Source organism: Pezoporus wallicus, unplaced genomic scaffold (assembly GCF_028554395.1).
Source record: "Pezoporus wallicus isolate ANWC-B61680 ecotype Strahan unplaced genomic scaffold, APGP_CSIRO_Pwel_v1 contig_6566, whole genome shotgun sequence".
NCBI lineage: Eukaryota > Metazoa > Chordata > Aves > Psittaciformes > Psittacidae > Pezoporus > Pezoporus wallicus.
The window spans coordinates 559,138-585,030 of record NW_026638763.1 but is presented as its reverse complement, the minus strand read 5'-3'; the positions used below and the strand labels follow the sequence as shown (position 1 = coordinate 585,030).

The 25,893-nt window shown below is 49.8% G+C and overlaps 2 protein-coding genes across 2 annotated transcripts; one reads left to right on the top strand and one right to left on the bottom strand.

The window, feature by feature from the left end:
- Positions 1-3,872: 3,872 nt before the first annotated feature.
- Positions 3,873-17,571, bottom strand: MREG (melanoregulin). Its single transcript, XM_057412336.1, has 5 exons — positions 17,461-17,571; positions 13,468-13,627; positions 6,376-6,466; positions 4,643-4,806; positions 3,873-4,523 (listed from the first exon to the last, which is right to left on the bottom strand). Exons 1-5 carry the CDS (start codon positions 17,550-17,552, stop codon positions 4,389-4,391), a joined length of 642 nt encoding a protein of 213 aa, XP_057268319.1. The 5' UTR covers positions 17,553-17,571; the 3' UTR covers positions 3,873-4,388.
- Positions 17,572-21,225: 3,654 nt separating this feature from the next.
- LOC130600739 (putative methyltransferase DDB_G0268948) lies at positions 21,226-25,235 on the top strand. Its single transcript, XM_057412337.1, has 6 exons — positions 21,226-21,365; positions 21,635-21,795; positions 22,055-22,268; positions 22,809-22,909; positions 23,630-23,767; positions 24,904-25,235. Exons 1-6 carry the CDS (start codon positions 21,237-21,239, stop codon positions 24,992-24,994), a joined length of 834 nt encoding a protein of 277 aa, XP_057268320.1. The 5' UTR covers positions 21,226-21,236; the 3' UTR covers positions 24,995-25,235.
- Positions 25,236-25,893: the final 658 nt, after the last annotated feature.

The following is a 25,893-nucleotide window of genomic DNA, read 5'->3' as shown; positions in this document are numbered from 1 at the left end:
CACTGTCAAGCCAACAATGAGGCACAAGTGTTTTTCCACGTTTGCTCAACAGCCTGATCGATACAGGCAATGTCTGGAACATCCAAATGGGTGCTGACGGAAGACAAGGCTTAGACCATCAGTTGGCATAAGTTCACATTTCTCATTTTGGAGAAGCTACCCTGCTGTCCGTGGTTATCAGTACGAACTGTGCTAGCTGTGTCTGCTTCTACTGTGGCTTAGAACAAGGAAACCCAAGTGGCACATGTCTATGTCTTATGGATGAAAGAAAAATGTTCTTTTTTTTTTTCCTTGTTCTTGCTTTCCAGTTGAAATATTAGTTAAATACAAAGTTGAGAATAAAAAAAATCACCTGAAAGCCAGCTAAAGCCAGCTGCACTTTAACCCTTCTCACATTGCTCATGGTCAAGAATTGTTGGGATTTTACCTTTCCTGGCAAAGGAAGGGGTACCAAAGTTACCCTCTAGTTAGAAAAATTGACGTCCTTAGCAAACATGCTAATTCCTGCAACAGCCAGCCCCATGGAGAGAGGCACTTCCAAGCAGGAGCAGAGGCCCTGGCCCCAGCCCTAGAACCTTCGCAGAGGAGAGATGGTCTTGCCACGGAAAGCACCGGGCAATTACAACCATCTACCCGCCAGCTTTACCAGGCAGACAGGGCTTGCAGGCTTCAGAGACGGGGTGCATGCAAGAAAGAGTTGAGAAGTTTCCCCTGCACTGTAAACAGGATGGTTTCCCCCAGCATGTTGCAGCATGGCTGATGGAACAGTGACATCTAGTGTCCGCGGGGCTCTCCTGCAGCCACCGCTTCCCTGGCTGGCTTCGCTGGGCGCAGGCAGGATTTGGCTCCCCACATAGAATCATAGAACCACAGACTGGTTTGGGTTGTAAAGGATCTCAAAGCTCATCCAGTTCCAAGCCCCTGCCACGGGCAGGGACACCTTCCACTAGAGCAGGTTGCTCCAAGCCCCTGTGTCCAACCTGGCCTTGAACACTGCCAGGGATGGGGCAGCCACAGCTTCTCTGGGCACCCTGTGCCAGCGCCTCAGCACCCTCACAGGGAAGAGCTTCTGCCTAAGAGCTCATCTCAACCTCCCCTGTTCTGGCAGGTTAAAGCCATCCCCCTTGTCCTGTCCCTACAGGCCCTTGTCCAAAGCCCCTCTCCAGGTTCCTTGTAGTCCCTTTAGGCACTGGGAGCTGCTCTAGGATTTCCCTGCGCTTTCTCTTCTCCAGGTGAACAACCCCAACTGTCTCAGCCTGTCTTCATAGTAGAGATGCTTCAGTCCTCTGATCATCTTTGTGGCATGCAGATATCTAGCGGCACCTGAGACATGTAGGATGTCAAAGACATCAGTACAAATGTCCAAGCATGATACAGGTCACAGGGGAGACTCAAGCCCATCTAAGCAGCAGCTGGAGGGCTGGATGGTGCATCAAATGAGCAAAACCAAAGTTTGCTTCTAGTGAAGAAGGTAATTGCTCTTGTTGGAGGATGAATTCTCCCCATCCAGGACCACAGCAGTGAGGCAGCATCACTAGGAAGCCTCTGTCTACCCAGATGCCTCTGACAGTCTGTGTCACAGCAGCTCCAGGGTATCATGCTTAACTGTGGTCTTACCATCTGAATGTCTCAGTTTAATATCATGTTCTCAGTTTAAAACCCCAAATACAAGTGCTTGCCAGTGCCAGTGATTTTAACTTACCAGAATTTGGTATGAGTTTGATTGGAAGATGTCCCCATCTCTATTCTTGCCATTAAACAGGAGAGTCCCACTATATCTGCTGTACAGACACAGGTAACTTTTCCTCTGGAGAGCCTAAACACGGCATTTAAACATCTCTGGCAGATCAGTACCAATAGGCAACTGGGCAGCATCTGAACCTTATGTGAGTGTGTTCCATCTCTGGGCTCCGGGTGAAGGGCCCTCTACTGCTGGTCCCTGACACACAGCCAAAGGCTCACTTGGAGACAAACTGAGCTGCATTTCCTTCTCCTGGTGCATGAGGAGGCCCAAATCTGAGCTAAGTTTAAGATGTGTGCCTCCCTGGTAAGTTCTATGCACATTATAAAAGGCAAATTACTCTGCATTTTGCTGACTGAAATACAGCTTATTGGACTTCTACCTCAAGTGCATGAAAGACAGGGGGTTTCCTACTGAGATGACAGAATGACAAACTTGAGCTTGGACCCCTATGAAAACCATTTCTGATGGCTTCTGTAAATTTTCAAATTGCAGATATTTTTTAGCATTTTTGCATCCTTATACTTCACCAAAGGCTGTTTTGCAATATTTGCTGCTTACCCCATGATCGGTTTTATCTGAGTGCTGGGACTGACACTTTTTTCTGCTCATGATGGGATCAATGCACAATGCGATGCACAAGCTCCTGAGCCTGGTGACTCCTCCCTGCTGCACAGAAGTGAGCAGCTCTGCTCTGATTCCATGCTGCTGTGGATTCCTTCTCCTCCCTGCGGCTGTGCTCTGAAACTCCATTATCCCCCTGCACAGGGCCTTTCTTCAGTACCTAAACTCATCCAGAGCTCCTAATTATTGCCCTTTTTAGGCAGTTGCTGTCCTATTAAGTTACCACAACAAAATGCATTTTGTTGATATCAGAACTGGTTTCACAGCCACAAGTGACACCAAGGGATGGTTCTGCAAAGGCGCTGTTTAACATTGACCACCACCAAATAAAGCAGCACCATATCTAACAATGTCCTCACCCATGAGACCATCAGGTCTTTTTACGCACCACGTGCTTACATAAAACATGTAATAGCGGTACTATAAAGCGATAGCATCCCAAGGGCTGACTTTTGGGTGGTGTCACGTACTATGGCACTGTGCTCCTCAGACTGCTGGGTCTGTTCTCCAGCAGTTGAGCTGTCATGCAATGAAGTTTATTCTCTGTAAAAACACGGGAGGTTTTCCAAAGTGCAGATGAACTACTGAGAAAAAGAAGAAAATCACCGGGAGCAGAGCACCTAAATCCCACTGAAATTAAATTCAATCCCCCTCATCTCCTACAGAGACTTTTGGTCTTAGGCTGGCAAACAACCCTACTCTTGCAAGCCAACAGGCAATTGAAAGTGTGCAGAGAACATGTCGCTGAGGCGTATGCTCTACAAATACCCCAACTGCTGTCCTCAGTCAATACAAATGTTGCTGCCTGAATAGGGTTGCAGAGAGTAAGAAACATTAGTTTTGTAATGTGTCTTGTTTATTAAGCTCCGTTTTCACTGATGTCCTGAGTTGACAAAAATGTTTCCCATCAAGACAGACGAACAGAAGCAATTCATAAATATATTTATATATATTCCAAACACTGTAGGTATAAACAAATAAAAGCTCTGGTTTGCTATTTTGGGAGGTCCTGTGTAACCAGCATTTCCAACTGGCCAATTAGCAGCACGTGTGTTAATCAGTGTAGAACTTCCACTTTTTTTTAAAGGATCAAATCCAGTGTTTTAAAATTATTGCTCATTATCAGACAAAACCCAAGATATAAACGATATTCATTAAAAATCCTCATTAACAGCAGGGACCATATATTCTGAAAGGACATGCAGCTTTATAGTGGTTTTTTTTAATGTAATTAAGACCAAAACTTTCAGAAGTGAATTAAGATGTTGGGCAGCCAATCTGAGGACAACACAGGAGCCAAATTCTCAGCAGCTCTGACCTTGGCACCTTCCTAAAATCTACCTTCTTTTAAGCTGTCAGGCTGAGCAGCCCCAACACAAACACCTCCAAACCACTAATGGCTTGGGGTAGAGTACCCAACTGTAACACTGCTCCGAGGCATTGCCAGGGCATTAACTCTTCTCCCGGAGAGTGTTGCTCCTCTTTGCTGAATCCCTTGGTGTGGCTGCCATGGACTGGGTATGAGGAAGAGGAGCAGTGCACAGAGAAACATCATGGAGCTGCAGACTGCAGTATTTTTCCTCCCTCTCTCATCATCCTGGCTAGCAGGGTCAAAGGAGGGGACAGTGGCAGGTACCAATGGATGGTGAAAACGCGGATCTCCTTGCAGGGTTTGCAACTACAGGCATCTCAACTTCTGCAGCTACTGGTAGCAACACCTGGCACAGCAGGTTCTCCCTGTGCCTATTGCATATGCTACTTGGCTAGCGGTCTTCTGTCAGGGCTACACTACAGCAGTTCTTGCTCCCTTCTGCTTAGGAGGACCTTGGGACCAGCATCCACCTTCCTGTACCCTCCTGGTGGGGCACAGCTCACTGACCTCCTCGCTCTGCTCTGGCCGGCCCACTTGCTTCTCTGCAGGAAAACAAGGAGCAGCACTACTTGTGCTAACCCCTCATCAGAGGAGCCTGGTCCCAGAAGGGAAGAAACCTACTACCCATCTTGTGCCAGCATGGCAGGTTCCTCAGGGCATCACAACAGAGGTGCACTGCGGGGCCTTCTGGTTATCATCCACTCTTTCCCCACTGTGTCTCTTCGGGTACACCATGCTGGCCATCTTGAAGAACTCATCTGCAGCATCCAGGGCTATGAGCCGGTCCTAACAAAGCAACAGAGGTTCACAGTCACTACACACAGTTCACCTACCTGCTTCCCTTCATTTGAGCTCACCTGCAGGAATGGGGCAGTGGGGAGGAAGGCATGCTAGGAGCTACTCACCACCACAAAGAGGTAGCGTTCAGAAAGCTCCCAGCTAGTTGGAAAGATGTTTGTCTCTTCAGAGAGCTTTAACAAGATGTCCCGGGCTTTGCCCATGTTCTGAGAGTCACTGATGATGCTGAGCTTGGTCACTGACAAGAGGGAGTCTGCTTCCTTCTGGAAACCTGGGAAAGGGATGTTACAGAAATGAGTCAAACAGGCAAGCAGGGTCATCCCTGAGCCCTCCAGGCTCTTGCGAGGTTCATTCCTGCCCTCCACCTTGGGCTGCTGCATTCCCTGTTTGCTAAAACAAACTAGCATTTCCCTCAGGCAGGCTGTGTCTGCATTTGAGGCAGGTATAAGCGTTCAGAGCAAGTTTGTTGCTAGCTTTCCACAGCCAGGGTGTTGATTTCTGATGCTGCCAGAGCTTTCAGGGCTGGTGTTGTTGGAAGGTAACAGTGATAAAAAACCTTTGGCAGTAAAGAATGACTGGGTAATTTTTCCTTTAGCAGTCAGCATCCCTTATAGGAAGGGTATCCAAGGAAGGAAAGGAGGAAAATAAATGCAGGGATCTTTCAGTGTAATGGCTACCATTAACTCTTTGTTCAGCTCCAGGGAGCTGGTGGTGGTGTGTCTCACCTGAAAATACCTATGAGGAAAGAGTGGTGGTCTTTGGATTAAAGCACAGCTCTAGATAACAAAAGACAGCAGATTTCACATCTGGTTGCACTTAGCTATGCTCAGGCCAAATGATCCCCAGCCTTGAGCTTCCCCACCCTTTGCAAAACAGCTCCTGAGCCATTGCAGACGTGAGGGAGATGTCGGAGAGCCACATCAACATGCAGTAACAAATGCAAGGGTGTCAACTGATCCTTCCCGTGTTTGCTCTGTACCGGCTACGTGAATTCATCGTGTTCCTCCCACCCAGAACAGCAGGTAGGGCAGGAGCAGCTGAGATACCCATCTCTGTCTCCCAGTGATAATGCCCTTGAACAGCCCAACAAGTGTGCTCAATTCCCACATCCTTCTCTCATTAGCTGCCAACCTCCCTCAGAGCATGATGCAAGTCCCCACACTGATGTGTCAGTATGGGACATCTCCTCGGCCTGAGTGTCACATGCTATGTATGTATGTGAGAAACCAGGTCACACACTGAATTCTCCAGAGGAGCAGCAGCTCAGAACACAGGACTGGTGGGTGCAGTTCACTATTTGCAGGCTAGGAAACATTCCAAAAGTAGGAAGGCCACTGTTGAGTCATTTCATTTGGTGAAAGAATATTTCAAATAGGAGTAAACAAAGTGGGTGGTTTAGCTCTCATCAGCTAAAGGCATGGGCTAAGGAAGAAAAATAAGACTTATCTGTGTTCAAATCTGAAAGCAATATTCATTTCTCCCTGTTGATCTTGTTTAGAAAAACCCATGTGAACTCGCAGGTGTCCCTGCTAAGTTTCCACAAGGAAGCTTGAAACAGATGACTCTGCATGCTATTACAGGCTTGAAAGGCTCCACCACTGATCATGATTTACAGGCGTTTTGATGTGCCACGGTAGCCCCATCTCCTCCCAGCCATGCCTGAGCTCTGGAGAATCTCCACAGGCTCTCAGCTGCTATGTGGGCTACCTGATGGCATTGCTCAGCAACCTCATTCTGTTTGCCTATGGTTCTCCTCTACCAGCCTAATTCTGTAGAGCTATTCCCATTCTGAACCATCACTGGTACCACAGAAATCACATCATTTTGTCCCCTAGCTTACCCAAATCCTCCAAAATGTGTTTCCACCTGCTTCTCACTTCTTTTCGGGTCTGCCGTAAGGTATAAATATCATAGTTGAGCTTTTGCCATTCCTGCAAAGCAAAGGGATAAGAGATCATCATTTGCATGTGGGGAGGTTTCTGCTGATTTTCTAGGAATTCCAGCTTTTAGAAACAGATCCAGAGCAGAACTGTCGATGTTGGCACAGAGGGATTGGTATGAAGGTTGACAAAGGTCTGTGGGCCAAAGCCCTTTACCCCAAACCTTGACACTCCAGCTAGTATCAAAACCTGAGCTTGTGAAAGTACCTTATTCAGCCCTTACAGCTTGAGAAACCACAACCACACATTAATATATTGCAACACCTTATTTCCATAGCCTTGCAGTTCAGTTGGCATGATGATAGCCATGCAGTTCCCATGGCTGATGATAGCCCATGGGAAACTAAAAGTTACTGCTCTCAGCATGGTCAAACATTGGCTTTTCCAAACTGCTCAGCCCTCTGTTTGGCATTTAACTGGAGTAGGCAGGGTTTCAAAAGTATGAGAAAACAAGAAAAAAATAGACTTTTTTTTTTTTTAAAGGCTGGGGTATCCTTTTTTAAATACCAGAGAAGTGGGATGCATGTGGATGGTTGAGGACTGAGCTGGAGTCATTTGACATAATAACTATTAGTAGCTGCCAGTTGCTACAGCTAATGCCTCATCTAGCTCTACAGCTTAAATCCTTGCACTTGACCTCAAGCTTTAAATTCCCTGGCAGTGTTCAAGGCCAGGCTGGACTGGGCTTGGACCAACCTGGTCTAGTGTGAGGTGCTCCTGCCTGTGGCAGGAGTTGGAACTGGGTGATCTTTAAGGTCCCTTCCAACCCAAACCGTTCTATGATTCTATGATATATCTGCATAATGGGTCACTGTCTAAAAGGGAAGAGTTTAAGGTTATTTACTGAAGCTATACCAGCACAATTAAACACATCTGAAGGTCCCTTCCAACCCAAACTATTCTATGATTCTATGATTCCATTCTATAAGTATGCATTCCTGTGAAAATCCATATATTCTGCAGGAAAACCAGGAGTACTTTACTAGCTGAGTTTAATCAATGCCCACACTGCAAAGGATGCATTCACAGAAGCATCCCAACAGCAGGTCATAACCTCGCTCAGCTAATTCCCTTGCACTAATAACCTTAATTAATCTCATTTCTCAGCAACAGATTACAGAGATGGACTCTTGTAGAATAAACAGGCATTAATCTGTGCTGTCTGCCTGGGATTTTCCTACGTGTCATGCTGGTTTCAAAGGGGTTAAACAACACGCAGAAAGGCTGGATGTATTCTAGAAATCCCACCGGTTTTCCGATACCTGGTGCCCTAAAGAACTGATCTGATATTGAGCTGGAGATCAGACTTTGGAAGAAGCAGCCGTTGGGGTTAAGTCACTGGTGAATTCAGGTCAGGAGAGCAGGGGAAACAGCTCTGCTCACTCTGCGCTGCTCATCTTCCCATAGAGCAGAGAGAAAGCAGGCAGGGACATCCCAGCACTGCACTCAAAATCAATCCTTGAATTAAAATTACCCATTTGCACAAATCTGAATTAACCACAGGAAGCCACAGTAGGTTGCAGTTCCTAGCCCTGGAGTTTTTTGCAGCTAGTTTTGCAAGAGAAAGCAGGCAGGGACCAGACCCTCCTCTCTTGTGGCACCCAGGAACCCAGATCCCCTCAGTGAAAAGGAGAAGGGGGGCTGAATTGCATTCAAGCTTTGTGGGAAGTTTATTGCAGACTTGAAAGGTTTAAAAAGAGATTAAAAGGGCTGCACGATGGTCCTTGCTGGCAGGGATCACTTGGAAACATCTCAGCCTGCTTGTGATCCCATGGTATAAGCAGAAAGGAGAGCAAACCAATCTGGGCATGCTGTGGGGATATAAGCGGCATGTCTCTGCCTTCCTGCAGAGATAAACAAGCTTTAACACAGATAGTCAATCCAGATGGCCATTGTGGTTCCAAGTGTGCTTCATGCAGATGATTTAGCGAGCCGGGGCAGGGTGGGGGGACGGGGGGAGGAAGATGCTCCTCTCCCTGAAACGTAGTTTGCTGGCACTTGGCAGCAGCTTTCAGGGTTAAGCTCCACGGCAAGCAGTGCTTAGCATGCAGGGAAGCTGCTCCTGATTTTCTCTGGATTAACAGCAGAGATCATGAGGATGAGGCTGAGCAGCAATGGGCTGAGCTCTCAGAGGGACTCATGCCCTGTTCTCCATCAGCCTCAGCAATCCTGAGTTTTCCCAGGCAATTTCTTGTGGCAGAGGCATCCTAAACACTGTGGGCAGGAGGCTGTTTGCTGTGTTACTTTAATGAGGAAATCTTTCCACACCCAAAATTATTCTACCAAGCATCTCCCTTTAACAACAAAGCAGAGGAAGAGCAATGCTCGTCCTGCCTGGGTGTAGGAATGGGCAACATCAGAGACTTCGGCTGCATCTGTGCACCGCATTCTGTGCGCCCACATCCTTGGTGTTTCTATGGGTCTGGGACATCCCAGCATTGCATTCAAAATCAATCCTTGAAGAAATAAATGCCCTTTTGCCCAAAATATGGATTAACCGCAGGAAACCAGAGCAGGTTGCAGTTACTGGCCCTGGGTGAGAAAATCCTTTGTGCATGGGTCAAGAACATCCCAGGAGCAGCAGGGGAACTCCACCAGCTGTCTTCTCTGAGTGCTCAGCCCTCCAGATATTTACCTGGAAAACTGACTGTAGTGTGATACACTAAAACTGCAAATGCCAAACGGAGGTGAGAAAATGCTGGGCACGAAATACAAGCCAGGTTGGTGCACAACTCAGAGCTCTGGAAAAAAGTGTGCCAAGGAAACAGGCAAGCACTGTCCAACTTTTCATCCCTGATCATATGAAAGTTTCTAGTTAGTATGGAGCTTTCTTCATGTTGCCAAAGCAACCTTCTGTCAGAAACATTTCCTTTATTTCTTTGAAAGTAATTGGTGTCACCATTCTGTTCAAGAGTTACTTTGGAAATGAGGTCAAAACAGAGTTGTCAGGGAAGAACTGAAATATCAGTGCAGGAAGGTACCACATGGCATCCAGGGATGCTCCTGTGTGGCTGCGCCGGAAGTAGTTGAGCAAATACAAACTCTAGATCCACGCTCATACACTGAACCATCAACTGACTTTGCAGCTTTGAAAAAGCTTAAACTGGGTTCAGTTTAAGAAAGGCATACAGGTTAAGAGGGTCAGTTCTGGGCTCCCCAGCTGGCATCCCCAACCCTCTACAAACCCATCAGCACTCAAACCCAGCATGCCCCAGCAACAGCACGTTGCAATACTGACCTTCTCTGCAATCTGTTTAAAAACAAAGAAGCCAGTAGGAGAGCAGGAGAAAGCAGAAAAAGGGTCTGTGTCAGCTCATTAATGGGTTCCCAGGAGGATCATGCATAACTCTGCTAGCCAGGTCCCTCACAGAAATGCAGGCAGAGGAATTTGCTACCGGGGTTTATGATGCCACCTGCCCCAAAGGAATAAGCCGAAAGAAGAAATAAACACTGCATTTACAAGCCATAAGAACAATGTTTCCCTAGTCATAATGCAAAACCCTACCTTTAGTTTCTGTTCACAGCCCTGTGGTGCAGCTGCCCAAAACCTGGCTCCTTCTCTGAAACCAGTGCTAGTGCAACAGCTCAGGCGCTCTGCCCACAGCTGGGTGATGCCATGCAACCCATCAGAAGACACTGAAGCAACAAAACCACCACAAACTGGACTTCTGGGAGGTCCACATCACATACATAAGCCAAGCAATGAGCCCAGGGCAGCTCTTGCTGTTAAAACTGGAGAACTGTCAGAGCCACAGTAGTCCAGTTCCCCACAAAATGCTTTCCTCCACACTAGCAGGGCACATGTTAGAACAGTGACTTCACCTATATATATGCAGTATCTTAAGGAACATCCGGTTTTCCTAGAAAGTCCCCAGTTCACCTCCAGGTATGGGGTTTTGCTTTACATCACACCAGGTTCAACAATGCTGCAGAACAGGAGCGTATTTCCGTATCTGAAACATTGACCCCAGCCTTCAAAAGCTTTGACAACAGCTTTGATCTCCAAAGGCTGCATCAGCTTTATCAGCCCCCTTCAGCCTGCCCTTCAGCTATGGCTTTTCTGGTTTTCTCTGCACATACTCTTCCTTGCCCACACTTTGCTTCCAAAAGTGCATCCAAGGATGTGACACTCATCAGCCTCAAGCAGAGAGAAATGTGAAGCTGCAAGTCGCTCAGTCTTTCTGACTTTAGGAGGCTCCAGTGAATCTTGCCTCATCTACCTACTGCACAATGGGTTTGGCAACCGCTCCAGCAAGCTCCACCATGGTCAGTGGCCCCATGAGCCTACACTCCCAGCACACAACACTGAGCAGGAAGACCAATTGCGTGTGTGAAACAGGATGCACCCGGGACGTCACGGTGCTTGCTTTGCAGAGCTTCCTGCCCTAGTTCAGTGAGAAGCAGCCCTGCCATCCTTATACAAGCTAAGGGTACACTGAGTTTGGGCTGGAGCTGCCAGATTTCTCACAGTGGGGCCATCAGGAAGAGCCAGGGAGAAGAAACAGTTCCGCATGGATCACATGTGCGTCCAGCCCCACGGTGGGAGCAAGGAAATGATCCCGAAGGAGGACACCAACACTGCAAGCTGCTGACAGCCCCACCACAAATGATAACACGGTGCATTCGGTGTTGGAGCACCTGGCCCTTTGAATGCAGTTTGGTTTATTCATTTACCGCAGTCCACAGCACAATGATGACCAGGCCAGAAGAGATCCATCCTGGGACCCTTCCCAAGTCCTGTGCTAGAAAATAGCTAAGAAAAAGGTGGGGAATGGCAAAGCATAGACTAAGTGCACAGCACACCAGAAGTTCTTTAAGTGAAGGAGCAGCAATAGAGGCAATAGTTCTCCTTTAAGTCCCCTTTTAACCAAAAGAGGACCTATGGTTTTGTAATGTTGGTGCACTGCACACACAAAACTCGCTCCTCCATCTCCTGTCCAGCAGCACCCACACGCTCTCCCTAGGGACTTTGGGAGCAGAGCAGCTCCCAAAGCAGATTATGGCTTTTGCAGCCCAGTGCTCCTTTGCAATTAGACTTTTTTTCCTCTCTCTCAGGGCTGAAGTCTCATTAGGAGGGGAGGGCAATGCAATCTGGCCTACTTTTAAAATGCTTGCCAGTAGTAAGGAGAGATTTTGGCACTTGAGGCCGAACACAGGAATGTTCGCTTTGCTGGCCAAGTCCCTCCCTGTCCTGCCACACAGAAGCAGTTGCAGCTGGAAACTGCAACAGCTTGCTGGGCTTATACATTATGCCTCAGTTTCCTTAGCTGTAAAAGAGAGAGGCAATGACTAGCTGTAAAGGGCACCATGCCATCATTTAAATAAAGCACATCAAGCACTGGCTTTCTTCAAAGTCAGCCTGATGTTGTACTCCTCAGGCTTTTTTATTAACTGCATTGCATAAAGACCCCAGGGTATGTGATCTTATATCTCTTGTGGAGAGGAAGCCGCATGCTCTTTGTACTTCCCTTTTTCACTGGCAGGAATGGTGACTGCTCAGACCCACTAAGAACCTTACTGATACACTGAATGCAGGAGAAAGCCTTGGTGTTAGGACAGGCAGGCTAGGACAAGGGGTTAGGACAAGCAGGCGCACTGGTGTAAGGATAGGCAGGAGCAGGAGAGCCCTCCTGCTCACCCACAACTGATGCTGTCCTCTGCAGGGCTGACACACAGCTTTCATCTGCCCAGGGAGCCATCCTTTTAGCAGCCCATCCATTTGTGATACTGTTTTATAAGTAATAATAGCTTGTAGGAGGCCTGCCCCATCATGAGCCCTAAACCAAGCTAAAAGGCGCTTGAAAGGGCTGGAATCAGGAGCTTCAGTACTGCCTAAGTACACCCAGCTCTGCAACAACCAAGGATTGGCATAGCCCCCTAAAACAGAGATGTCCTTGTTTCCTTCAGCTAATTTGGGGTGGATGACACTCCCTGTCTTCTTGAAGACAAGCAATCACAAGGTAGAGAAAACAGCAGTGGGGAGGGAAGAGCATATCTTCAGTTATAACTGTAAAGGTTACATGAAGCCATTAAAACATAACAAAATCATCTATTCTAATATTAATATTTATTCAAACCCCACCAAAAGCCCCTGAAACAAACACATTAAATGGGGATTCTGGTCAGCTGTATACAAGGATTGCATTATCTCATTTTCAGTTATAAATACTGTAATTTTGATCTCAGCTTTACCTCTGGAGTTTAAGGCTTCTTGTGAAAGCTGAGCTAGCTTTTGGTTTTGAGGGGACTATAACAGGAGGAAGAGTTACAGTCTTGCAGTCTCTTGGATGAAATGGAATCATGTTGAAATTAAATGGGAAGCCTCCAGGCTTTGCTGCAAGCATTTTGAGGTCTTAGAAGCAATCAGAGAGGGGAGAATGTGTCACTATTTGCTACAGCCTGCTCCTAATCAGGCCACTGAAATCTGCTTTGCACCCAAGTGCTTTAGTGAAGGAAATCAGGGCTGCAAAGCAGCCTTTATGTAACAGTGATAATTTTTCCCTTCTGCACCAAGAGCTGTGCCAGTTCTCTGCTTCTCAATAATTGCTGTACAACCCATCAGGAAAGTATTTAACTTGACATGTCAGTGGAGCGGCAGCTCAGCTCCAGGCGCTGCCATTGCCGGGTGAACGCCACTGCGGGCGGGGCTAACACCAGTCTGACCAGGGAAAGGCCAAACCAGGGGAATACTGGACACAAACAAGCAGCCTGTGAAGCTAGGCAATTGAGCTGGGGATCCCACTGCTACCAGTACACATTTGGTGGTGGTGGCGTAGAGGTGCTTGCAGGGCACCGTGCATCCCAGCTCAGGGAGCATCCCAGGGATGACATCCACAGATGCATCCACACCAGATATAGGGTAAAATCTGGAGGGTGATGGAGCAGATGGGAGGACCTGACGTCTATGTGAGCCAGAGTGGGGGACTTTGGGGTGTTTATAGCAGCTTAACGGGTGCTTGGTGAAACTTAGTGCAGGAATGGCACCACCTCACCTCCGAGTCCTTGTCCAGCTGGTTCCTGACCACAATCATGTTGTACAGAACCCGGTCATCATCTGCCTCTGTGTGGGTCACGTCATGTGGGGTGCTCCACAGGTTCTGTTCCTCATCCCGTGCCAGTGTGGCTCCAAAGGAGGCGTAGGGGTTGTTGTTACTGCAGAGAAGGGGAGAGACGAGGCAGCGTTAGGTACTTCATCATCATCCTTTTACCTCCCCAAGTACCATCGCGTACTTGCCTGTGTGCAAGTACCTGATGGGAGAGAGCGAAGGAGACAGAGATAGACCCTTCTTAGTGCTGCCCCATGATAGGACACATATTGAAATACAGGAAATTCTGTTTACTCATAAGAATGGTGGGTGAACACTGAGGTTGCCCAGAGAGGTTGTGGAGTCCTTGGAGACACTTAAACCCGACACGGTCCTGGGCAACCTGCTCCAGCTGACCCTGCTCGAGCAGGGATTGGAGTGGATGCTCTCCAGAGATCCCACATCCACCACCATGTTTCTGTGTGACCCTAGAGGTCTGTTTTCTCCCCAGCAGCCCAAACCCTACCAAATCAAGCAGGCAATCCCTACAGGTGCTCACCACACCAGCAGCTCCTACCTGAGAGGTACAGAGATGCACTGAGCTGTGCGGGGACCTGTGCCAACATGCAGAAAGGACATGTAGCCCCGTCTCTATCTGGGGATGGAAATGTCCACAGCCTGCATGTGAATTCTAGCCTTATGTGGTCAGCAAAGCAGACCATCATCTTCTGGGAAGGCTGTCCCCACCAAGTGAAGTCTTCTCTGCACTGGTGGCAGTTCTGTTGATTTTATGGATTTATGTTGCTACTGGGGTATGCATTTTTCTTTACAGGATTATTTAATTTGGCAGTTGGAACTGGATGATCTTTAAGATCCCTTCCAACCCAAACCATTCTGTAGTTCTATGAATTCTGCTGGGACATCTTTTAGCAGAGGATTTCCATAATTTTTCTAATCAAGATGTCCAAACACTTGAGCAGAACACCACAAATGGAAAAGTATTTTCAGCCTTACCCAATAGTCTCACCAGCCATCCTGTGGCAATCCCTGCTCACTTCTGTTTATTTCCACTGTTTATTCCATTTGCTATCCAAATCTCATTCTTTTCACAAGGAAGCTATCCAGCAAAACATCAGATAACACTGCGGGTGCTTAACCATGATGCCAAGCCAAAAAAAAAGATGCTAAGATGAGCTTCAGCACGTAGATAAAATAGAAAAAGCCCTTCACATCAGCATTCCTGCAGGAAGCTTAATTAGACTTTTAACAAACCAAAAACCTGAGCAACAGGTAATAAGGGAAAAGATAATCTCTTATAATCTCTCGTTAAAGACAAGCAAACAAACGTAACTTAGAAGGTGTGGATGGCATAACTCAACCCTTCCTACGCTGGAGCCAGCATGGGTTTTCTCAAACCATTTTCCAAAGGTGGAGCAGACAGGATCCCAGCGTGGAAGGCATCTCTCAGGAGCCAGATGTGCTCTCAGCATGTGTCCAGTCCCATCCTGCCTTCAACAGGCTTTTTCCCACTCAGTGACTTATTGGTACCCACAGCATCCCATTACTTCAAACAGTAACACCAACAAGCCTTAGCTTTTATGAGCCACTCCCTCACAGTTTGTAAGGACTTCCCAATGTGCCTCTATTTCCAAAGCATCCAGCAGCCTGTAAGGAAGGCAAGCAGTGCCCAGGAGTCAGCAAATCCACACAAGCACAAGGAGCCCTGCCAACAGGGAACACCCTGAGTGTGCTGGACTCCCAGGAAACATTTAAAATGAAGAAATAGGAGCAAAAATAGGAGCACACAAACAGCAGCCTGCTTGGCGGTTACTGTGGGACCAGAGGGGACCCAGCCCATTTCACACTCTGGGTTTTCTCCAGAAAATGGAGAGCACTAATGCTTCATCAACGCATTTCTGCTCCAAGGGACATTCAGTCCAGATTAAACTCATTTTGGAGTCCAAATTCTCATTTTATTTGCATCCCAAGGACACCACCTGAGCCAGATTCCACTTTTGTGTATCAAGAGGCAGACAGGCAGCCTAGATGCTTCCCTGCAACAGCCCAGCTCACTGGCTTTGTCCAGGGTTTCCTTTCCCAGCCCCACGCTATGGTCCATCCCCATCTCCACACAGAGTGCTGGCTGCTTTCACTGGCCTCATGGGTTGTATATGCCCAGGTAAATATGCACATCATTATACACAGATTACCTCCTCCTCACTGCTTTATTCTTTGACACATTGGACTTATAAGGCAGCAACCAGTCCACTTGGGGAAAATAAGGTGAAAAGTCATAAAGTCAACTTTTTGGTAGCAACACCACCTCCCCAAAATCTGAAACTCAGCTAAAATATCTGAAATCTCAAGCAAGTCCTTCCTTTTAAACAATGCTGCAATAAAACCGACAATACAGCAGCTGTGCTTTGGCAAGATCCCTGCCTTGAAATAAAAGCCCAAAGCCTCCTGAAGAAGGACAAGCCAGTGATTAGGCTGTTAGATTAATTATGCCAGCACAGTGTGCAAGAGCAGGTGCCTTTGGAACGCCCAGCATTTATACAGGCTTTCCTGCGTAGAGCCAGCAGCATTAAGTGGATCCCCAGCAGAAGGCATGTTACTAAAGAAAGGTGCCTGGGGAGGGACAGGCACCCTGGCCAGTGATGCACAGGATGGAGCCTCCCTGCATGCCTGCTCTGCTCCCCTTAGGTTAATTGCCAATTTCCTGCACTGAAAGCCCCATGCTCGGGATTATCTGGTTATTATTTAGGGAACTGCTCTAACAGCACAAAATCAGGACATTTCAAACACTGGTGCCAGCTCTGCTATTACCTGACACCTATGTAGGCCACAGCAGAAGCATCCCACCTTCCTTCCTGAAATGCCCCTGTCCCACTGATGACACAGGGAGGGCACAGTCCCTGCCCCATCCCAGGGCTGGGGATCCCACTATGGGCTTCAGCAGCAGCCAGGACCCCAGCTGGCAGCTGGAAAGGAAGGAGAGGTGCCGCAATCCCCACACACAGATGTTTTGCAACATGCAAACCCTCCTTTATGCGCTTGCACAGCTCACAGCTCTTTTCCATGACTTGGGGCTTCATCTTTAAACAAAACCCCCTTCCCCAGCAACCTCACAGCTCTGTGCACAAGACAGATGTGACCGACAGCAGGAGGGAAAAAGCTGTTCTCCAGGAAGCAACATGCATGTTGCTTTCATATAAAGCTGGCTCCAGCAGTATGTTATCTGCTTTTCAGCATCCCCTGCCTGGGAATAGAGTTCTGCCCAACAGTGGGACCTGACCCACAGCGTAATGATGGGGACCCCTTTTTTGTTCAGTGCCTCAGCCTCCTCTATTGAAACCCCACCATAGAAAGACAAAAGCTGAACAGTTCCTATGGCGAGGAGCACACAGGAAACATCAGAGATGCTGCCCTTGGTTCACTTGCTAAAATTTAGCACAGAATCGTGGAACGGTTTGGGTTGGAAGGGACCTTAAAGCTCATTCAGTTCCAACCCCCTGCCACAGGCAGGGACACCGTCCACTAGAGCAGGCTGCTCCAAGCCCTGTCCAACAGCCTGGCATGCATTGTCCCATGAGGTGTCAGAAAGAACCCGGCCCCTACGGGAAGCCAACCCGGGTGGAAAGAGAACTGAAAGCAGTTTGGTACCAACGGCAGAAAATCCCTTGGGAACCTTGACCGGCTCTGACAGGGGATGGCCAACCCCCCAGGGAAAGCAGCGGCTGTAAAATCACTGAGACGGTCTTAGGGGGAAGACGGGGCTCGGCGTGGCGCGCCGGGGCAGCCAGCCTGCGGGAAAGAGCTGCTGAGAGTGGGGGAGCAGAGGGGCTCACGCACGGTTGCGGACCAGGGGACCGGACCCATCCCCGGTGGGAGCATCGGCGGGAGAGGAAGAGGGGGCTCAGCCCCATCTCTCGCAGGGGCAGGGGACCGACGGGGTCTCACCTCAGCAAGGGCTCTTTCTCTGCCGCCGCCGCCTCCCCGCCGCAGCAGCCGCAGCAGCCGCACAACGAGTACAGCCAGGCCCGCAGCCCCATCGGCGTCGCCGAAGAGCGCGGCGGGCAGGGCCGGACCGGGCCGGGCCGGGCCGGGCCGGGCCGGGCCGGGCCGGGCCAGGCCAGGCCCTCCCCGGGCCGGTCCCTCCCACGGTCCCTCCCTCCTACGGTCCCTCCGTCCCCCATCCCGGTCCCGCCCCCGGCCGCCGCTCCGCCCCCGTGCCCTTCCCCGTTCCCCCGGCTGCTCGGAGAGGGTCGACTTAGGGCCAGACATTCTCTGCACCATCCCGCATCCTGCCGGACTCTCGGTGCGGCGCTGCATTGCGTTCATGGCCTCTTGGCCCTTATGTCCCTTGTGGCTGTAACGGGCCATCACTGGCCACCACTGTGTGGCTCGAGCGAGTCCAGAGGAGGCCACGGAGATGCTGCGAGGGCTGGAGCAGCTCTGCTCTGGAGCCAGGCTGAGAGAGCTGGGCTGGTTCAGCCTGAACAAGAGAAGGCTCCTTAAGGGGAGACCTCAGAGCAGCTCCAGTGCCTAAAGCGGCTGCAGGAAACCTGGAGAGGGGCTTTGGACAAGGGCCTGTAGGGACAGGAAAAGGGGAATGGCTTTAACCTGCCAGAACAGGGGAGACTGAGATGAGCTCTTAGGCAGAAGCTCTTCCCTGTGAGGGTGCTGAGGTGCTGGCACAGGGTGCCCAGAGGAGCTGTGGCTGCCCCATCCCTGGCAGTGTTCAAGGCCAGAAGCATACAGGAGCATGGAAGATCTCACATGCTCTGCCAGGAATTCTCAGGTGAATTCTAACTTCCATTTCATTCATCACCACACAGTCAGTCTTCCCATCTTTCTTAATTAAAAGGTGAAATTATGGGAGAAGGACTTGTTTCTTATTGTTTCTTGAAGATCCCAATGCTGGGGCTTTGCTCTCAGCCAGGGCTTCCAACTCCCCCACATGCTCTGGGGAAGGATTTACAGAAGGGTGAGCTAAGGGAGGAGGCAGAATTTATTTGTTCTCCAACATTTTGTGTGCTCAGGCATGAGACCAACCAGCCAACGTGCCAACTGCCTTGAAAAGGGTGTAGCAGTCAGCTGGGACACCGGATCCTATGGGAAGAGATGTAGGAGCTGTGAAACCTGGAGGTGAGTGGGACATTGACTTCATTGCAGGGAAGGAGGATGAATGGCACATCTTTAGGGAAAAGAGAAAACTCAGTTTTAAAGCTTCCCAGGTAGAAAACAGAAGGGCCCAGGGTTGTGGTGTCTGGGTTTAAAATACAGAAATTAGGATTTGTTTTCCATTTGAGAAATGGGGGTAATTAATTACAGGAGTTCGTGAGTTTTGCAACACGTGTTTTGTAGCTGCAGGAAAAGAAGCTGGTTAAGCGTTCTGCAGGTGAAATGAGGGAAGGTTTTTCTGCCAGAAAATTAACTGCTGGCGATGGCATAAACACAATTACAGAGCCAGGCTTGCTCCGAGAGCCACAGCTCTGTTCTGGATACAACAGAGCAGCTCTTCCCAAAACAAGGTAGGAGGTTTTGACAAGGCTGCCCAGAGAAGCTGCAGCTGCCCCACCCCTGGCAGGATCATAGGTTGAGACTCATCTGTACATTGCTCATGAGAGCAGCCTGTGCTATGGAGACCTCGGAGTTAGAAAGAGGGCAGGTGACTGAAGCCCAGGACATCATCCCTTCCTGTGTGCAGCCCTGCCCTCTGCAAAGCACAGGCAAAAGTGGGAATATCTATACCCCAGAGAAGCTGAACTCTTGCCAGATGCTGTAGGACATTGCAGATAATGAAAACATGGCGGGGGGGGGAGGCTTGTGGTGCTTGTGTTGTGTTTTCCCTTGGTGCAGATACACACACACATACATACAGACACCCCAGGTACAATTAAAAGCAGATGACCCAGATGAAACACTCAGGACACAACCCATGCTGCAAACTGCTTCAAGGCAGCCTCCATCTGCAGTCCCCGGGGGAGTTTCATTGATTTCTCTTTACATTAGGAAGGGCTTAAAGTTTGTGTTACTGAGCACAGATTCACAGTCCTGTGCAGAATACACACTGAAGGGAACGTGCTTCAAGCGAGCCAGGGCCATGCTGGCTTCATGCTGTATGGAATGAGCATTACTATAGCAGGCAAGCGGGTAAAATCCTGCCCCAAACCAGGGGAGGGGCTTTGCCTAGTCCTGAAATTCCAACGCTGTGTGTTCTATAGTCAGTGCAGGTGTCATATAAGGCTCTGCTTGCGCCTTTGCTCTCTGGTGGACACCAGCACCCCTGTGAGTACAGCTCTGGGGTGCCCGCAGCACGTCAATCCTGTTCTCCTGCTGCCTTGCATCACCTGCTGCCCCTCGCACCGCTCCCCGGGGTGCGCAGCGCCGCCCCGCACCCCCACTCGCGGTCCGTAGCTCATCACAGGCTCAAGAACCGCGCAAACGCTGCAGCGGGGCCGGATCCCGGCAGGGCGGAGGCGCCGAGCCTTGTCTTCCGGTCCTTGCTCCAGCGGGCGGGTGGTGCCGGGCCTCCGCCTTGCCCAGAGCGGAGCACGGCAGCGGGGCGCGCTGGGAGCTGCCGAGGCTGGGAGCGGTAAGAGGAGGGTTGAAGCTGCGTGGGAGTTGGGAGAAAGGGGGTTGCTGGTGGGACAAGGCTGCAGTGAGCACACGGAAGGCACCTCGAGGGCTCCCCTCCGAAAAGGGTTTTGGCAGGGCTGCTGTAGCCTGCCAGGGGCAGTTCAGGGTCCCTTCTTGCACCACGACATGCCCTAACCCTTTACTGCCTGATGTTTGATAGTTGTGTCACTCGCTGTCGTTGCATCCTTCTGCCTTGCTTGTTGCAAGCATGTGAGAGGAGCAGTTGCTGGTCAAGCTGCAGGGAGGCCTTTGGACAGGCTCCTGTGCTCTGTCCTCACGCTACCGAGGTGTAGTCATATGGCCAAGAGCCTTCTGGTACAGTGTGATGTGTGAAGAGCAGCGTGCTATAGAATCAGCTAGGTTGGGAAAGACCTTTAAGATCATCAAGCCCATCAGGGACTTGTGGGAGCCTGCCCAGTATGGTTTATAGGACTTGGAGGAGGGTAAATTGATGGGTGAGCAAGGGATCTGTGTGCTGTACCTGTGAAAGCAGATCTGAATGCTGGGCAGATGGTGCTGTGTATGTGGGGCTGATGTGATGGGAGGCCTGAGGGGTCCTGCAGTGAGGCCAGGCTCACCTGCCTGTGGGGGTGAGTCTGTATTTAAAAGTGACTTTGGACACTTCTGGGGCAGCAAGGGACAAAAGGAACGCTGGATGGTTCAGGAGACGCAGGGTGGAGTTGCTGTGATCGTGTTGCTAACGCTAAAACACGGATTTCCTTTAGAAACAAACTTTTCTGCAGTCAGTTTTTTTCTGATGCTCTGCTCAGTCCCCCCAAATTTCACAGACAGTCCAGCTGGAGTGGTGATTTATTTCAGAAGGCACCCAAGCGGATGGGGAAAGCAAAGGAGTAAGGAGAGGAAGGGTTTAAAAACCTAGAAGGCTTTTCCTTGTCAGACGCCACTAGTTTGCTTTGAGATTAGCTCATACTTGTGGGAGGGATGCCTGGAGAGCATGCTCACACTCTGCCTGGAGCCTCATGGGCAAAATCCTCCCTGGGCCCCTGCCAGCAAATGGAGAGTCCAGCCCTCAGGGTCACATGCTGAGGAGTTGGATTCTGTGGTGACAAACCCGACTGGCTGCCTCCTCCCACATGCCAGGTCACCCCAGCATGGCCACCCAGATGTTCGAGACCAGGGGGCACGCAGCCATCTACCAGAAATACAGGTTTGCACCAGGCAAAGAGCTGCAGCGAACCATTCTCAGCTACCTGCGGGAGAAGGTGCGTGGGGTATGGCCAGGCTGAAGGGAAAACAGGGTGGTGGCATTTGGTGGGGTGGTGGCATTTGCCTTGATGAGAGTGTCACCTTGGTTGGTGACACTGGGAAGGATAGATCAGTAGGGCTTAATGCAAGATGTGGGCATAGAAGAGCTTTTTCCACGGGTTGTACCGTTCCAAGGCTCTTCCTGTGTGGATGCTGGGGGAAGAAATGGAGTGAAAATACAAAATAGGGTGATAGCTTGCTGAGATGCATCCGCTCCTCTCTGCAGAGGATAAACCCTGCTGAACTGGTGGTGGATGTTGGCTGTGGGTCTGGACAAGGCACCCGCTTCCTTGCAGAGCACTTCAAGAAAGTGGTGGGAATGGACATCAGCGAAGCACAGATCCAGGAGGCCAGGGAGGGCCCCTCCATGCCCAATGTCTCCTACCTGTGAGTGTCGGGGCAGCAAAATTCAGGTCCTCATGTGGAGGTGGAGTTTTCTGAGTGTCACTGTTATAACAGCCAGCTGGCACCAAAGAAAATCCTATTTGATGGAATTCTTGGTGTGAGCGGGCATTATCCTAGACTTTGAGTAGCCATGGTCTTACATCCCAAGTGGTCATCATCAACTCCAAGAAATACGTACTGACTTAATATGCTACTCTCTAATTCCCATATTACACACTGCCCTTTTCCATTCCCCTTCCAGTGTGTGCCCTGCAGAGGAGCTGCCATTCAAGGATGCCTCAGTGGACCTCCTGACTTCATTCACTGCTGCACATTGGTTTGATACTGAGAAGTTTATGAGGGAAGCAGAGCGTGTGGTCAGGCCGGGGGGTTGCGTGGCCATCAGCACCTACACCATGGACATGAGTCTGCGCTATGGAAAGTGCTCTGAAAAACTGACCCAGGTCTTTAGGGAGGTGAGGTGATGAAACCTAAACCTCAGGGCTTCCCCTCCTGGTCTGAGCAGGGGAAAGTGTGTAGTACTTAGAGGCAGAGAGGAAAGTAGTGGGCTTGGGGGATATGGCAAGATGGATGGATGAGAAAAAGAGGGCATTAGGATTAATAAGGCAGACTGATGTGGAGAGAAGGGCTGCAGAGCAGATGTGGGGGGGCTGGTATTGTCAAAGAGACTTCTTTTGCTCTGTTTACAGTGAAAAGAATGGGAAGTAAAGAAAGAGGTTTTTTTTAGTGATGTTTCTTGACAGAGAGTGTTTTAATAACTTGATAAAAGGAGACTTTCCACTATGAGTAACAGCAGTGCAGGGAGCAGGACAGGACCCTTATCTCTATAATAAAAGAGTATTCTGAAGTTCTTGATGCTAAGAAAGATTTTGGTGTGTTTCAACGCCAAGAGTGTTTAATAAAAAAGTACATTTATGAATGCATCAGATCTAGGGCCAAATGAAACAGAGCTTTCAGGAGGGCTCTGTTTGCTTTTTAATACACTGCCTTTACAGTGCTGGGACCTGCTTCTGAAATACTCGCATCACAGAATAAAACTTGTCTTGGAAGACTACAAAGAGATCTTCGAGGCCTTGCCGTTCCCAGACAAGAAGAGGTGAGCAGAACCCCCTCGGTGCAGCACCAGCAGTGGACAGAGGTGTCATCTCCGCTCCTCTCTCTGCCACCAGTCCAGACAGAGTTGGGTTTGCCAGAGCAGGCAGCTGCCAGCTTCCAGCACATGTCTTTGTACTGTGGCCAGCATGGGCTGCACTTCCACTTCTGCTGAATTGGATGTGGGTCTATGCTGGGCCAGCATGTGAGGTCTGAGGGGTGCAAAAGCCCTTCCTGCTCAAGGCAGAACTGGGTTAGGGATTTTTTTTGTGGTAAGTTATGATAATTTGAGGGTCTGGGCTGATCACTTAATGATGAAGGGGAAACAGTGGAGTGAGTGAAAGAACTTGCCAAGAACTGCAGGGAGCCAGTGCCTGCCTCCCCACCAAGGCCTGGGGCAGGGGCTGACTCTGCAGGCATAAAGGACATATTGGCAGTGGTGGTGCAGGCGTGTTGGTGTCCTGGCTCCTGGAGGGGAATAGGCCTGTATTGAAAGGGCTGATCAAGTCACAGACTATGTTAGATGGTCCTTAGAACCATCTCTGCTTCCCTAGTAGTGCATCAGTTGGAGCTTCTTACCTACCAAATGCCACAATTGGATGTTGTTTCCATCTGTTGGTATTTCATGGTATCAGGTATTCACCACCTTGTCAATCTGTTGTCCTTGTTTCACTGCCTTTAAAATTTAACTTGCCAATGCTGCTTTCTTCCTCATGTCTCCTAGAATTACCGATATCTTTGATAAAATTCCCATGACTGTCGCTGGTGCGGTGGGTTACTTAGAGTCATCTTCTCCATATCAAGCCTTTATGAAGAATGACCCTGAAGCTGCAAAATCCCTCCTCCAAGAGACAGAAAAGAGGTGAGAAATCTGCTTAGGAAAACAAGCAGGGCATGGAGGGTGAGGTTGTGGAGACCCCTTCAAAGCTGGAAGTGAGCTGGGCAGTGATGTGCTCCCTCCTTCCCCCCTTGTGGAGGGATACACGTCAGAGGTTAAACAGCAGATCCTCAGCTCACCACAGAACTACTGACATCAGTTTGAGTCAGTTGACTTAAAGCTTTTGAAGTCCATGTAGCTGTACAGTGGGCTTGCACTGATGTATCCATGTTAAGTCTCATCTCAGAGATGTCTTGGGTTTCTTTGCTATCCTCTTGACTAGCAGAGGACAGGAGAAAACACTGACACTTGCATCTTGACCAGCCTATTTTGGCCCACAACAAGGGCCTGCTGCAAAGCTGGGAAGGGGCAAGTGTGCCTGCTGACTTACTCATTGACCAAGACAAATTCTGTGTATGTGTTGGAAGCATCTGCCGTTAAGACCGCCATGCAAGGCATTTGACACTGTCCCACATGAAAACCTTGCCTCTAAACTGGGGAGCCATGTATGTGATGGATGGACAATTTGGTGAATAAGGATGGTCATAGTCAAAGAGTCCTGGTCAAAACAAAAGGGACATGGAGCTGTTGGAGCAAGTCCAGAGGAGGCCACAGAGATGCTGCAAGGGCGAGCAGCTCTGCTCTGGAGCCAGGCTGAGAGAGCTGGGCTGGTTCAGCCTGGACAAGAGAAGGCTCCTTAAGGGGAGACCTCAGAGCAGCTCCAGTGCCCAAAGGGGCTGCAAGAAACCTGGAGAGGGGCTTTGGACAAGGGTCTGTAGGGACATGACAACAGGAATGGCTTTAACCTGGCAAAGGGGAGACTGAGATGAGCTCTTAGGCAGAAGCTCTTCCCTGTGAGGGTGCTGAGGTGCTGGCACAGGGTGCGCAGAGGAGCTGTGGCTGCCCCATCCCTAGCAGTGTTCAAGGCCAGGTTGGACAGGGCATGGAGCAACCTGCTCTAGTGGAAGGTGTTGCCGCTCATGGCAGGGGCTTGGAACTGGATGAGCTTTGAGGTCTCTTCCACCCCAAACCATTCGGGTTCATCTCTGGTTGTGGGTGTCACACCATGTCAGGTGGGAGCTGGCTGAGCAGAGTGAGACCCTTCTTCTGCTTCATTTCAGGATGCTGGAGATGATGGGAGTTTCTTCTCGGGAGATCCCAGTGGAGTTCTGGGTGAGGCACGTCTGTGTGCTGGGGTGCAAGGCACAATGAGAGGAAACCCTTCTGAGCTGTGCTGGAAGGAAGGAAGGAAGGCAGGCAAAAGTGGGTTGTCTCCTAATAGCCCACTTGGTGCCACTCTTATTCCTTGGGAAGATTAATTCTGGGGGCTTAAGATTTGGAGGTGTGGAAAGCAGATAAGGGCTTATGCCAGCTCTTGGGTTCCTGTCCAGCTTGGTCCTCCAGTCTCCCCAGGGCTGCACGGGAAGGGTCCTGTTTCAGACTGGTGGTTGGGCTGCACCCCATCTCTGCAGACGAGAATCACAGTAACAGCTGAGAAACTTTCTGCATTTCTTACACACTTGGGAATAAAACCAGCTGAGAACAAGTTGCTGCGGCTCCTCTTTTGTAAGAGAGGCTGCAGAGCACCTGCTGGCATGGGTTACATTGGTTACATTGCTTTCCTAGGCCTTGCGTGGCCTCTTGTTCCATGGGACAGATGGGCTTTAGGTAGAAAAGGCTGTTTGCGCTTCCCCTGCCTGGGCTAAGCTGGGAGCTGTGTGCTGCCCCTTAAGGCCGAGCTGGAAAGGGGCTGTTCTCACCCACTGTGTGACCATCGCTGGTGCTTTGCTGGCTGGTGTGGATGTAGCAGCAGCTTCTCTGCCCCAGGATTGCCCAGCACTGCTGCTTCAGCCCTCAGGAGGTTTCTTCCCCACAGCACACTCAGGAACCTTTTTGGGCTTGTTGCCACAGGGCCAACAGCCCACTGTTGTTCAAAGGGAAGATCAGAGGCTGTGTTTTGTGGTGGGGCAGATAGAGGCAACAGGGTTCTACGCTGGGCACAGCATGGCACAGGTTTCCTCCTGTTTGCCTTTTGGGTATTTTCAGTCCAGTCACAGCCTCTGCTGGGATCTTCCCTTTCCTGTAATTCCTGCACTTGGCAGGAATGCTGC

Bases quoted from the DNA above. Each gene is read 5' to 3' on its own strand.
- MREG (XM_057412336.1), bottom strand. From the start codon at position 17,552: ATGGGGCTGCGGGCCTGGCTGTACTCGTTGTGCGGCTGCTGCGGCTGC. The intron at 6,467-13,467 runs GTGAGGTGGTGC...TTTGCTTTGCAG, and splicing joins AGCTGGACAAGGACTCGGAG to GAATGGCAAAAGCTCAACTA. The intron at 4,524-4,642 runs GTGAGTAGCTCC...TTGCTTTGTTAG, and splicing joins AACGCTACCTCTTTGTGGTG to GACCGGCTCATAGCCCTGGA.
- LOC130600739 (XM_057412337.1), top strand. From the start codon at position 21,237: ATGCCAGGTCACCCCAGCATGGCCACCCAGATGTTCGAGACCAGGGGG. The intron at 22,269-22,808 runs GTGAGGTGATGA...CTGCCTTTACAG, and splicing joins TGACCCAGGTCTTTAGGGAG to TGCTGGGACCTGCTTCTGAA. The intron at 23,768-24,903 runs GTGAGAAATCTG...GCTTCATTTCAG, and splicing joins CTCCAAGAGACAGAAAAGAG to GATGCTGGAGATGATGGGAG.